The 14,714-nt window shown below is 41.3% G+C and overlaps 1 protein-coding gene across 1 annotated transcript in view; it reads left to right on the forward strand.

Annotated features, from left to right (window-relative positions):
• The window catches only part of PLXNC1 (plexin C1), a 59,145-nt gene that overhangs the window by 39,261 nt on the left and 5,170 nt on the right, over positions 1-14,714 (forward strand). Inside the window, exons 17-29 of the mRNA XM_081929276.1 lie at positions 213-314; positions 1,269-1,372; positions 2,054-2,101; positions 3,248-3,372; positions 4,748-4,946; positions 5,854-6,000; positions 7,074-7,251; positions 7,862-7,965; positions 10,485-10,536; positions 11,533-11,576; positions 11,677-11,784; positions 12,158-12,321; positions 13,634-13,781. Coding sequence (XP_081785402.1) covers positions 213-314; positions 1,269-1,372; positions 2,054-2,101; positions 3,248-3,372; positions 4,748-4,946; positions 5,854-6,000; positions 7,074-7,251; positions 7,862-7,965; positions 10,485-10,536; positions 11,533-11,576; positions 11,677-11,784; positions 12,158-12,321; positions 13,634-13,781 — 1,523 coding nt within the window. The remainder of the gene's footprint in view (positions 1-212; positions 315-1,268; positions 1,373-2,053; positions 2,102-3,247; positions 3,373-4,747; positions 4,947-5,853; positions 6,001-7,073; positions 7,252-7,861; positions 7,966-10,484; positions 10,537-11,532; positions 11,577-11,676; positions 11,785-12,157; positions 12,322-13,633; positions 13,782-14,714) is intronic.

The following is a 14,714-nucleotide window of genomic DNA, read 5'->3' on the forward strand; positions in this document are numbered from 1 at the left end:
ACGTAAGACACAACAGCACATCTGTGCGTGCCGCGTTTCACTGCTTATGTGCATGTGTGTGACATCATTTTGACCGCCTGCGCATGCGCGAGCAACGAAACCCAGAAGTAACGTGCTCCGTTTCTTCTGGGTCGATGTGGAGTGCAACCTGAAAGTGCTCAACCTGAAGCGTACTTATCCCAAGGTATGACTGTATCTACTTTTCCCCCCAGTTGCAATTTTTGTGACCCAAAGAAAATCCAAGCAGTTGAACCGTAAACTGAGTGAACACCTGGAGCTTCTGGAATGTGAACTCCGCAAAGAAATACGTGAAGGTGAGGGTTTTAATTTTTTTTAGAGCTCTTTTGCGGATGAGGCGCCTTGGGGTCTATCAAGTGCATGTATTCCTTCAAGTAGATCGCCATTCTGTGATTTCCCATAGTCATAACACAAAGAATTCCTTCTACATGTTAATATTAGCAGTTCTCATGTGATAGCATAAGGTTATATCAGGGATGGCCTGTGTGGTGCGGCAGATGGTAGTAATTGGCTGCTATCATTCTCTAGAAGCCAAGGGGAAGAGAGATCAGCTGCTTTCGAGCGGAATATAATGCAGTGATGTCGGAAGCAGAAAGTGGCTGGGTCAGCACCATGTGTGCAGGTATTGATTAGCCAGTGGCACCTAGTATGGGCACAAACTGGCATAACTAAGAGTGTTGTGCCTCCCCCTCCACTGCCACCCCACAACTGCCCCTTGTAAGAATCTAGGCCCCAATTTGACCTCGGTGCAGCTGCCATTTACTACTGCCAGCCCACCTTCTTTGTACCGCTACATTATGTTCAACAGTGCAGGTAAATGGGATATTTATTTAAGTGCCTTTAGTGCCATTTGCCCAGTATTGTGGAATGCTCTGCCAACAGAGATTCAGCAGGCACCTTTTGTTCCAACTCTTAAAACTTTCCAGTTCCATCAGGTTTATGCAAGCAGCTAAGAATACATCTTTCCATAGCAGTTAGCTAATTTCTGCTTTTAACATTCTTATATGACATTTACTGTAAGATTTTATATATAATCGTTGTAAACTGCTCTGCTATTTTTATGAATAAATAACTATTAAAAATCATATGCGATCAACATTTCCCATTGCATTAAAAATGAGTACAGAGATAAATGTATACTGTGAAAACTGTCTCATGATAGCTACTTTCCAATATCTCTTTGAAAGCTGTAATTAAGATAATGTTATATTACAAAAACCAGCACTCCAGGGGATCTTTGTTTCTTGCAGGCTTCGTAGAGCTGCAGATGGAAAAATTGGATGTGGTTGATAGTTTTGGAACCATCCCCTTCCTTGACTACAAACACTTTCTTATTCGAACTTCCTTCCCGGAGGTAAACGACTGCTTATGTATTTGTTATAAACCTTTTGCAGTAATTGAAATTGCCCAAGTTGTAAACGTGTCATGGCTTTGCATACAGTTAAATGACCTTTATAATAAAAGGGCAGCGCTTGACAGAATAAACCTTGCTGATTTTAAGACTTGGGGTTTGGTTATGTTTTTGTTGCTGTTGAGCTTTTGTGGGATTTTTTGGGTTGAACTCAACTAACTCAGTGTGCTAGTAGAAGCCAACACAAAGACTCACACTACTGCAATGGGACTTTCCTCTCTTCTCCCCATGTGCCCCTGCACCTTCCCAAAATCCACTCTGAAGGGTTAGGAGAACCCCAGAACAGTGCACAGGAGCAGAGGGGAGATGCCATTCATCAAAGTATTTTCAGGGCATGTTGTTTTGCTGCCAGGTCACCTCAGGTGCTGTGACATTCTACTAAAAAGTTCACCAAAGTTGACTTCAACCCAGAAAATTATTACGTGAATCCAGTTTGCTTATAAAAATATGGGGCAGTTTATGCAAAGGTCTTCCTTTGAAAAGTCATTTGGTTATTGTGTGCATGCAGCTTCACCATATGGGCCAATCCAAACCACTGCTTTTTATTTGAATGCCTTATCTATTTCGCAATCTTTTCTTTTGCAATCTTCTGTCAACATCATAGTCGTCCATCTGTTATTTTAGGCTGGAGGAACGTCGTTTATCTTGATTGAAGACTCCAGTGAACCCCTTGTAAGTGTTTTACATATAATTTTAGTTCTCTTACAAAGGAGGCAACTGGTTTAACAGAAATAAAAACTGGGTAGTATGATTCTTTTAGTGTTTCTAGCGAATTTCTGTTGTCATTTTATGCTGCATCTTGCTTTCGATTCTTATACAGAGAATGCAACAGATAAGAAAAAAACAAATCTGAATGCTGTAACTAATTTCCATACAGAGATGTTCACAGGATGTGTGTATTATGTTCATTAGCATGGCAGGTGGCAAGCTCTATGTCACTGGCAACCTTGTGCCCAGCATTGCTCAGGAATTGTAAGACTCTGTCAACCTGGGGAACACTATCCCTCCCCAGATCCATTCTCAAATACGTTCACAGGTAGAACTAATGTTTAATTAGGGTTTTAAACCACTAATTAAACATGGATCCAGGAGACGGATGGGGGAAGTTGTCCTTGTGCCTCTTTCCTCCTACCAAGACCCAGGAGTGCCTTTCCCCTAGGATTGCACGCTCAGGGGGCAGTCTGGGGACAGAAGAGCCAGGTCTTCCCACGCCTCTTACCTGCCTATCCGCTGACAGCCACAGATTGGATCACTCTGAGCCACCCAACTCATAGTGATCCATGTCTGTCTGAACCCGAGTTGATGCTCAGGTCCCTCCAAATAGGCCCAATTTGCCTCGGGACAAAACTGAATCCACTGCACAGCCTTCATAGCTATCTGCTCTGAGCTGTTATTGATAGGGATACTTATAAATCCTTGCTGTACAGGAGTTCATGAAGTTTGAAATCCTCACACTCTTCATTTTCAGAGAACAAAGAATACAGTGAATCTTAAAGACCTGCTCACAGGGATGGTGAAGCTGTGGCCCTCCAGATGTTGTTGGACTACAATTCCATCTCCCTGAGCACTGCCCATGCCCATTGGAGCTGATGGGAGTTGGCATCCAACATCCTTTGGAGAGAGACAACCCATCCCTGTCCTAGCAGTTCCTAGCAGTGGTTGGTTAAAATAATATTACCTTGCCCGCCTGAAGATCTTTTTGTTTGTTTTGTATTCAACAACATTTTTTTTTGTATTTGATGCTTGCAGCTATAATTTATAATAAAACGAACAACATATTAAAAACAAAGAAACAGACATACAATTCATGTATTTCAGAGCAGAAATCCTGAGCAGAAGGATGAAAGCATTACAGCATTGTACGCCTTAATTTGTAACAAGCATTTTCTTGTTACTCTGATTCATACGCTTGAAAAGCAGAAAACCTTCTCTGTAAAAGACAGGTATGCTACAGAACTTAGATTCTTCAAGTTGTAGAAACATGAAAGAACAACCTGCACATATAGAAATGTTGTGTTTCTGTTGACTTTGATCCCTCACACTGCTCCAAAAAATCTCATTAGTCAAACTTCTGGAAAGAAAATGTAGGTGGTAAGCAATGAAGTTTTGGTTCAGAGTACTTAATGAAATTAATGTAGCTGCCTTAGTCATGTTCATTAGTTCAGTGAATCTACTCTGAATAAAACTTGGTTGAATACAACCTGTATCTGATTCTTACAGAGGTACGTTCACTGTTATGTCTGTGTAATTACCTTGAATTAGAAAGAAACATATTGGAATCTTGCTAAGAGTTCAGTAACTTAGAATATTGAAACAGAATATGCAGACCAAATTGCACTAAGATAAGGCACTCTTCTGTAGAATGAAATCAACATATTCATTGGTGTTAGTTATTCTGTTTTGTGAATACTAATAGTCATTCTGGGCTTTATTGGATTAAATGACTTGGAAGATTGACTGGCTGGAATAGCTAGAAACCAAAACTGGGGACAGCTAAGGCAATGCTAATACAAAGGGGCACCCAGTACGATAATTAACTCACTTCTCTCCAACCCTTGCAATTATGGGGTTGGGGTGTTTTGAGGGTTGAAGTGTCAGGCCAAGTTAAGAATTCATCTCCACTGAAGTGAAATTCCAGGTATTGAAGATAGCTGGAGGTTACTTTTTTTAGCTGCATAATTTACACAAGTTAGTTATTCATCTCATAGGAGCTTCCAGCAATCATTTCCCTTCACTTGAAATAATACAAAAAGTTGGCAGCAGTGTTTAATGGTCTAGACCAGCCTTTCCCAACCTTGGGTCTGCAGAAATACAGCTCCCATCATCCCTAGCTAGCAGGACCAGTGGTCAGGGATGATGGAAGTTGTAGTCCAATAATATCTAGAAAATAACTACAGTGTTCCTGCCATGTGTCCTTTTCTTTGGTTACTTGTAGAGTGATGGACAGAGTTTAAAACTGGCATTTTGGTTCTTAGGTCTATGGACAGTACAAGTCTTGGTTTAATTTGAGACCTACTCCTGGAGCTTTGTCATGTGGACCATTTATACTCACTGCCTTATGTTAACAAGCGATCATGCATTTTGTATCCTCCATTTTATTGTTCTCCAGGTTTTCTTAGTAGTTCTATTTTATTTTATTTTGGAAGTGCTGGTATTTCCTTCAACTTTATGTGACAGCTGCCAGGATGCGTGTGGCAGCATATAAATCGAGTTGGTATTGCTATTACTTAGGTAATGATGTAGGCAGAATTACATATTAGCTTATATTCAAGTTCTTCCTCTTTTTGTCTTTAAATTTATTATTCTCTTTATAAACAGATGCTTGTTTGCATCATTCTTGACGATCGCACTACAAACAAACCTAGTCTACTTAACCCATATTCTAGAGGTCTTGACAAAGGATTTGATGGAACAGTCTAGCAATATACAACCGAAGCTGCTGCTAAGGCGTACAGAGTCAGTGGTAGAAAAACTGCTGACAAACTGGATGTCTGTTTGCCTCTCCGGTTTTCTTCGGGCAAGTATTGTATCTTTTCATTATACTTGCTTGTTTTCATGCAGAAGGAACCACTTGTGATGTGCATGTACAGCCGCTTTCTTGCCTAGCAGTTTGTTCAGTACTTCAGTTCAGTGGAATACATTTGCATGAACAGGTTTTATTTTGAATCATTAAATGAATGGGAACCCCACATTTGAGCACTCATAAATATTCGGGGTAAAAGATGAGGAGTAGGAAAATGAGCTGTTTAGAGAAGGAAGAAGCCTTTCCAGGTTCATCTGTGTCACCTACCATTTCAAACATTGCTTCATATTTTTTTAGTGAAGCCACATGTACATAGGCAAAAATGTGAAACATACAGGTAGAATGTATTTTGTGACAATTGCACATGTGTCTCTTCCACTAAATGTATGCATAACTGCATCCTGCAGCTGGCTGCCGCTTCCCATTACACATACATTATATGTAGATGTGAAGAAATAGATGAGCATGCAATCTATATGTGGGGTTCATGTCTTTCCCTACATGGAAATGCCTATTATTTGCAGCAGACTTTAAGCAGGGCAGTTTTTCTGGTTGTTTCCCCCTGTTTAACAAATAAGTTGTAATGCATAGAAAAATGCAAAGAAAAGAGGGTATAACTATAAGCCAGTGTGGTGTAATGGTTAAGAGTGGTAGTCTCATAATCTGGTGAACCGGGTTGGCATCTCCGCTCCTCCACATGCAGCTGCTGGGTGACCTTGGGCTAGTCACACTTCTCTGAAGTCTCTCAGCCCCACTCACCTCACAGAGTGTTTGTTGTGGGGGAGGAAGGGAAAGGAGAATGTTAGTCGCTTTGAGACTCCTTCGGGTAGTGATAAAGTGGGATATCAAATCCAAACTCCTCCTCTTCTTCAATAACATTGTGTTTCATTATGTTTCTTAGGAGACATTTGGGGATCCATTCTATATGCTTGTGACAACCCTAAATCAAAGAATAAACAGGGGCCCTGTGGATGTAATAACCTGCAAAGCCTTGAACACACTAAATGAAGACTGGTTACTGTGGCAAGTAACTGAATTCAATACAGTGGTATGTCTTTTTAATTGTGTGTCCAGCAAATGAAACCAACAAGTCTTGTATGGTAGAAACTATATGGCTAAGCAGGGGTGGAATTCTAGATCAAGAAGTGGTCTCACATATGTAGTCTATGGTCGAATTGTGGTTCTTCATAGACTGACATTCATAAAAGATTCTATTGTTATGAGAGGGAGAGAAAAAATGCCAGATTGCTTTCTCCACACCACCTATAATTCGTGAGATAGGTCACTTAGTTTTTAGAGATGAATTATCTTGAGGCTGTGAGATACTGGCTGCAGTTAACAAGCTTCAAGCTAATACACTCTCACCTCAACTTTCCCAGTATGGTTGCAAGATCAGAAGCAACCACTTCTGTTTCCAAGTATCTATAGTTTATCTTAATCTGTAATCTGTAGCTTAATTTATAGTTTGTCCAAACAACCAAAGATAAAATTGTGATTTTTGATTCTAGCTTATTTGGATAGGCCATACCTAAAAACACCAGTTCAAATAAATAAAATACTGTTTAATTTATTTATCTGGAAGCAGATACTTACAATTTCATGCCTGCATCAGAAGAGATAAGAGGCACTTATTTCATACATGAAAACTATGCTTTAGCATTATGACTAGATCAGGTTACTGACTTGCCTGAGTCGACTCAACTTGTTTTTGGGTATGAGATTGAACTCTGCTGTCTGTGGCCCAAACTTAGCACATTAGTTCAGTTGGGATTGAGTAACTGTGAAGTGTGAAAACATGTTTTTGAAAGATCTATATTAATTTCCTCTGACATAATACAAGATTTGCTAACACAGATGATAATGATTTGCATACAAGTGGTTTACATATCACTGCTTGAGCACTAAGATAATCTTTGGAGGCCCTGCTCCAAGCGAAGTGAGTCAGGCGGCTCTTCAAGGAGCGTGCTTTTTCAGTGGTGGCACCTTGGCTATGAAATAGGCTCTTCAGAAAGACTTCCTTGGCACCAGCTATAAGGTCTTTTCAGTGGCACCAGCTATAAGGTCTTTTATTCAAATCTGGGTTGTAAATTGCATTGTGTTTAAACTTTTGTTTTCTTTCAGGAATTAAATGTTGTCTTTGAAAATATCCCACAAAGTGAGTGTGAAGGCACTTTTCAGACAATTCAAGTTAACGTCCTGGATTGTGACACCATAGGGCAAGCCAAAGAGAAGATCTTGCAAGTCTTTCTGAACAAGAATGGCTCTCTTTATGATCTTCAGCTCAACGAAATGGCCTTGGGTAAGGCATTGCCACTGCCCTATATTTGTTAAAAATTTATAATCTGGCATTTATTTTCCTTTGTTTACTCTTAGAACAGAATTTAATAATGGGTTTTTGGAAAACCACAATTGAAGATTTCTCTGCTGTTAACAGACGAGACCCACAAATTACTATGGATTCATTAAAAGCAATCTGTTTTAACTAAATAAATTCTGTCATTTGTGGATTACAGTTAGCTTATGTAATATGTAGCAACCTATTGAGGACTGGGCAAATTAAATGCTTGACAAGCACAGTATCACAGTCGCTGTTGCTGCAGTATTAGCTGAAGCAGAATGATCCATTAGGAATAGCCAGTACAGCACTGGTAGTAGTGATCCACCTCAATAGCTGCTCACAAAACCCTATTGTGATACAGAAGCTGATGTAGCCACGAAGGAATGGAATATGGTTTCAAATGGTTCACAAATCCAGCATCATCAATGCAAGTACTTTTAGCATCTTGATCTCTTATGAGAATTTTAAGACTGGCAAAATATGATAGGGTTGCCTTGCAAGCCACCAATGGCATCTCAAAAATCTAAGCACAGAATATGTTTGAATTGCAACTGTTTTAATTGTTTGGCAGCTCTTCAGTCAGGTGTACAAACAACTGAACTTTTGGACATAGATAGTTCCTCTGAGATTCTGGAAAATGGAATTACCAAGCTGAACACCATACGACATTATGCGGTAAGAACAAAAATCCTTAATAATTTGAATATCTCTCTTTTGTAAGGACAATCTGGGATAGCCCAGTCGGTAGAGCATGAGACTCTTGATTTCAGTGTCATGGGTTCAAGCCCCATGTTGGACAAAAGATCCCCACACTGCAGGGAATTGGATTAGATAAACCTTGTTATCCCTTCCAACGCTAAAATTCTATGATCTTCCACGATCTTCTCAAATACTGTATCTAATAGTTGTCATATGGTCTAGCTGAAAGACTGGACCAGGATTCTATTGCTAATGCCATCACATACTTGATGTGAGTCTATAGGAAGTCACTTAAGCTACAGTCCTGTACATTCTTTCCTGGGAGAAAATCCCATAGTACTTGTGAGACACAGGATTACACTGTTAGCCTAGCTACATTTCCATGCACATTTCCATGAAAAAGCATTAGTACTGAGTGTTTATAAACAGTAAATTCACAATGAGAAAAAAAAGGAAACCTTTGCATGCCAAACTTGTTCCTAAACAGTTTCAAGCATAATCAAAGGGACTTAATTGGTCACAATCAAGTTACTGAAATGGTTTCAATTGTATGTGCAGCACAAGTCAAAGTCTCACCAAGTTCAGCATTCTTAGTTATAGCTGCTCTTAGTTGGATTGGAGTCACTAGAATTAACTGAGTCTGAGGCAGAACTTTGTGTTACCCTGTTCTTTCTTACTGTGGTTTGGGGAAGGAGATCAGTGCTGGAACATCTGCTTAGCATGCAGAAGGTACCAAGTTCAATCCCTGGCCTCTTCAGGTAGGGCTGGGAGACTTCCCTGCCTGAAACTCTGGAAAGCCACTACCAATCAGTGTAGACAGTACTGAGCTAGATGGACGATTGGTCTGCCTCAGTATAAGGCAGCATCCTATGAGTTGCATCTACTCGTTGCCTTTCCAGGTGTCTTGCCAAGTACACAGAATGACAAAATTTCTCCTATGTTCCCTTTGATTTGATTGTGTAATCTGAGATGTTTTCAAAGCCTTACTGAAGTCCTGGAATAGTATATTCCCTTTTACACTTTGTCAATGACGTTTAGCACGTCATCACTGAGGGAAGTGAAATTTGTTGCCATGCTCTTTCCCCATAAATCCGTTTGAATTCATCTCAAGTACTCACCCACAAAATACACCATGTATATTCTTGTACTTAAATTTTTATTTACCCTTTTGTTAGCCCTATGCCCCTTGAGAGATTAGATTTTATTTGGAGCTATCTTTACTTTGTTTTTGCTATCTTCATTTTGCCTCTGCTTGGCTGTGCTACGTGCTCTTTTATTTGTATTTGGGGAAAGCCCTATAGCTCAGTAGTAAAGATTATGCTGTGCATGCATAAGGTTCCAGTTTTAATCACGACCATCTCCAGTTAAAAAGATTTCAGTCACAGCTGCCCGTGATTTGGAAGAGACACTGCCATTTGGCCTTGGTAATATTTGGCTGGATGGATAAATAATCTGATAGTAAAAGAGAAAAACAAACCCAGTTTTTCCTGTTCTTCGTCTTTCAGTTTTTGTAAATTTCTTGTTTCAGGTCATCAAACATTTCATCAGTTGAACAAAATCTATTTTTCTTGCACTTCCTAAATCTTGGTGTAACTGCAGGATTCTATTGGCAAAGGATAAGCTTTACAGTGGGCCGGCTGCTGCAGTTTCACTTTTCCCCATTTTTGGAAGGCATCCTATTCTGTGCAAGTCATTTCAGTAACTGAGTAGCAATAGGGAAGCACTGTGTTTTCAAACACACAGCATTCAACTGATGAGCACTGCAGCTATCAGCTGGGTTACTTTCGGACCTATTATATAGGTAACAGCCTGGCTCACCAGAATGTTTATGGTTTTAACAGCCTTTGAGCACTGTTTTGGTTGGAACTCTTAATCCAGCCATTCCAAGTCCCACTTGATTAATGGGAAAACCTGGATTGCATGCTTCAGCACATAGCTCATGCATAGTGGAATGTGACCAGTTTATGCCTTAGCAGGACATGTGAACAGTCATTATGATACATGTGCTTTCAGATAAGCATGTCACATTACATTAAAAAAAAAAGTCCTGTTTTCCTGCTTTCTTTCTTTCTTTCTTTCTTTCTTTCTTTTTTCCTTTCTTTTTTGCCCTCTCATTGTATGTTCTGCGGTGGTTTGTAGATGATTGTATGATTTGTGTAAAAAATTTAATAAACAGAAATAAATAAAAAAAAGTACTGCACACATCCCAAAATATAAGGCCCTTTAGGAACGTCAGCCTTTATAGCATGGCTGGCTGGCTGCATTAGAATAGAAAAAACCCTATGGCTACTCTTAACTTTGCACTTAGGAAGCCTCAGAGTGGGGAAATGAACACAGAACACAATGCATTCTTTGACCTGTGCTGTGTATGTGCTAGCTGGGAACAAAGTAACAAGACACATGCAGTGGATCATGTGAACTTTGAGGAACCGTGTAGTTTTAGGGGGAAAATGCATATTACAAAAGCTGTTTTATTTCCTTTATTTCCTTTTCAGATTTCAGATGGAGCGACTATTAAAATCTTTAAGAAAAAAATGGATCTATCAGGTACTGAAACCAATATAAGCCTGATATATATCATTGTGATGGCAGGATGGGGGACCCTTCCACAGGTTGTTGGACTGCAACGCCCACCAGCTGCAGCCAGAAAGTCCAATGGTCAGGGATGGCAGAAGTTGTAGTCCAGCAACATATGAACAGCCACAGGTTTCCCACCCCCACTGTAATGGGTTTTATAGAGCTATGAGTATATAGCAGACCATTTGAACCATAGTTATGAAGCAGCCGTTTCTGCGAAGGGTCCAGTTTTATGGTCTATAAAAAGAGTAAGTTGAAGAAAATCACAAGGATGGGGAACCTGTTGCCCTCCAGATGTTATTGGGCCACAACCCCCCCCCCCCATCTTGAACTATTGGCCATGCTGGCTGGGACTGATTTCAACTTAATGGGCCACAGGCTCCCCATTTTGGAATAAGCTCTGATTAGTCTAAAAGAGCATTAAGCATACAGCCGGATGCTTCAGGGAAGCTTATATGTAGGTCATAAAGATAATATTACCCTTTTTCATATGTTTGCAGAGAATATGGAGATTCCATTTTTAAGGCCAAAGTAGACAAGGCACAAGAGAAATTTGTAATTTTACAATTGTGAAATCAGCCTCATAGTTCAGATTGATGCAGGGTTGGTTTCACAAAGACAACAGAATGCTACAGCAGATGTTTCATTCTGCTTTTCTTCCTGCTCCCAGAGGGCTGGGATGATATTTTGTGACAGAAGCTGGCAAAAGGGAGCAGTAAAGCCAATGATACAGATAATTTATTTGGCCTGTCTTCTTACTGCACAGAGTGGTGGGAATTACATTATGTAGTTATTACATTTATATCCCGCCCTTCCTCCCAAAGGAGCACAGGGTGGCAATTACACAACCTCAGGGTCCTGCACAGGAATATAATTAAACATGGATTACCTGGATGTCTTTTCTTGGCAACTGCTTAATATCTTTCACTGTGTGCATTTCATTCATTCTCTCTTTCCCCCTTTAAGCATGTTTCTCAGATGGGGAATACCCAAACGACTATTGCCATCTGGTAAGTCAGCAATATCGGACAACTAGATGTTTTTGTTATATATTATTGCTTCCCTTAACCACTGCATCTGCATGCATATTTGTGTATACCTTTCTTACAGATAATACCAGATTCCGAAGCAGCCAAAGATACACAGGGTGCAAAACACAAAGGAAAACAAAAATTTAAAGTGAAGGAAATGTATCTTACTAAACTTCTTTCTACAAAGGTAAGTGCTGAACTTTATTTAAGGCTAGGCCAGAAAAGATAAGATTAAGAAGCTTCACAAAGAGGCAGCAATTAACTGATGTGACTTAAAAACACAGAATGAGATTGTAGAACCTAGTAAGGCACATGGAGCTCAACTGGGCTTCCCCATTCATTTACATGAAAAGAGAATTATTGCATACAGATGCATTCAGAGCTGCATTCACTATTTATACATAGTGATGGTGCCAGTGTTGAATGGGTGACTGAAAAGTGTTCAGCTCCATTCTTGTTGCACAAATTGTCCTTGATAGATGGAGCTCGTTTTGTTAATTTACATCTCAGAAACTCTTTTGTCTAAGCAATAAAACATTGCCTTTTTATTTCTTTCAAAGGTTGCAATTCACTCAGTTGTTGAAGAGCTGTTTAGGAGCATTTGGACTTTACCAAACAATAAAGCCCCAGTTGCTGTCAAGTATTTTTTTGACTTCTTGGATGCTCAGGCTGAAAATAAGAAAATTACAGACCCTGATGTGGTCCATATATGGAAAACTAACAGGTATATATTTATGAATGTGCTTCATGTAAAACTCAAACATAATACAGTGGTGCCTCGCAAGACGAAATTAATTCGTTCCGCAAGTCTTTTCGTCTTGCGAGTTTTTCGTCTTGCGAAGCACGGTTTCCCATAGGAATGCAATAGAAATCAATTAATGCGTTCCTATGGAAACTGCCTTCAGACCAGGTCCGGGGACAGTCTGTCCCCCGACCTCTTCTGAAGGCTGGCGGGGGGCAAAAGTCTTTGCTCCCCCTTGCCTGCCTTCCCGGGAGAGCGGAAAACGCAGCGCTGCCTTCCCGCTCTCCCGGGAAGGCAGGCAGGGGGGGCAAAGACTTTTGCCCCCCGCCCGCCTTCGGAAGAGGTCCTGGACCTCTTCTGAAGGCCGGCGGGGGGCGAAAGTCTTTGTTCCCCCCCGCCTGCCTTCAAAAGCCGTCGGGGAGAGCGGAGAATCGCAGCGCGTTTTTCCGCTCTCCCGGGAAGGTCAGGCAGGGGGGAGCAAAGACTTTCGCCCCCCGCCGGCCTTCAAAAGCCGTCCGGGGGCTTTTAAATCGCCCCGGAGAGTCCCGGGGCGATTTAAAAGCCCCCGGGAAGGCAGGCAGGGGGGACAAAGACTTTTGCCCCCCGCCTGCCTTCGGAAGAGGTCCTGGACCGGGAAGGCAGCGCTGCGTTTTCCGCGCTGCGTTTTCCGCTCTCCCGGGAAGGCAGGCAGGGGGGAGCAAAGACTTTTGCCCCCCGCCAGCCTTCAGAAGAGGTCCTGGACCTCTTCTGAAGGCTGGCGGGGGGCAAAAGTCTTTGCTCCCCCCGCCTGCCTTCAAAAGCCATCCGGGATAGCGGGAAGCGCTTCCCTGCTATCCCGGACCGCTTTTAAAATGCTGGCGGTGGGGAGCAAAGCCTTTCGCCCCTGCCGGCCTTCCTGGACCTCTTCTGAAGTCCGGAGGGGGGGGGGAAAGGCTTTGCTCCCCACCGCCAGCATTTAAAAGAGGTCCCCGGAGATTTCCCTATGGGCTTTCGTCTTGCGAAGCAAGCCCATAGGGAAAATCGTCTAGCGAAGCGACGCAAAAACCGAAAAACCCTTTCGTCTTGCGGGTTTTTCGTCTTGCGAGGCATTCGTCTTGCGGGGCACCACTGTAATGCATGAACTGGCAGTATGTTCAGCAGTGAAGGCACATTGGGACTATACTATCACCTGAGGACATGATTATTTATTATGCTGCTAACTTGCATGAAGCACTGATGTTAAATTACTTTTAGTGGGATTAATAAACTTTTCCTGGAACATTATTAATTTGAAGTTTGCCTTTTCTCTTGCCAGTCTTCCTCTTCGCTTCTGGGTGAATATACTGAAGAACCCACAATTTGTCTTTGATATCAAAAAGACTCCACATCTTGATGGCTGTTTGTCAGTAATTGCACAAGCGTTTATGGATGCCTTTTCTCTATCAGAGCAACAACTGGGAAAGGTAGTATCTCGATTTCATGTTTTACACACTCTTTCCTTAGGCGATACCTTCCAAACCAATTTTTCCACAGTACTGTCCCTATTGAAGGCAATCATTTTACTCCAGAATTACTTCTGTAATTCAACATTCACTCCACTTCACATGCATGCCCTAAACTTGCAAGAACTTCAGTGTGCAGGTTTTCACATTCAGAGTGCTTTGTGGGATTAGATCCATGCACACTAAAGGGAGTTACATAGTTAATGAGCCCATATCTGGCATCTGGAGTTGTGTGTATTACAATCCTTGCTGCATCAGGTTCACTCAATAGACGAAGCTGTGGGAGATCAAGTAGTTTACATTTAGCACACACCCGATAATGGAACCAACTGTCTCATTTGCATACAGGAAACATATTTCCTATTTTAAAGTTTTTTTAGGTTAGTGCACAAAAAAAGTCAGACTGGAAATAATAAAGGAAATTTCAGAAGTGCTAGATTTATCTTTCAGGCTTCCACAACACTGCTCATGAAAAAGCAACTGCTGTGCTCTGTTATATTTTAATGCTTAACCCCCATTGAAAGTTTAAAATTTGATCCAAAGATGCAGTTCCCTTTGCAGCTGAGCAAGTGGCTGTGGTTGAAACTTCAAAGCTACCAAGAGGCTTCCCTTATTGACTTGTAATGAAAGGGTGCAATAAAGTGGTTTCTTGAATGACACATTTCTGTGACACCTTGAAAACTCAGCAACGCTGTTTTCCTGTAATGTTTCCTTTTCTTTTGGTTGCCGTACCAAAAGTGGGTAAAAGTTATATAACCTACAAGGCTGAACAGAGACCACTACCAGCCCTGAATTAGGGCTTACTAAGTGCTTGGATAAACCTCCTGTTCTTTGCTGCCCGCCTAGGACTATAAGAACAGGAGGCTTGTCACAGGCATGGCGTCTCACTGCATG

Source organism: Podarcis melisellensis, assembly GCF_964234715.1.
Source record: "Podarcis melisellensis genome assembly, chromosome: 10".
Taxonomy (NCBI): domain Eukaryota; kingdom Metazoa; phylum Chordata; class Lepidosauria; order Squamata; family Lacertidae; genus Podarcis; species Podarcis melisellensis.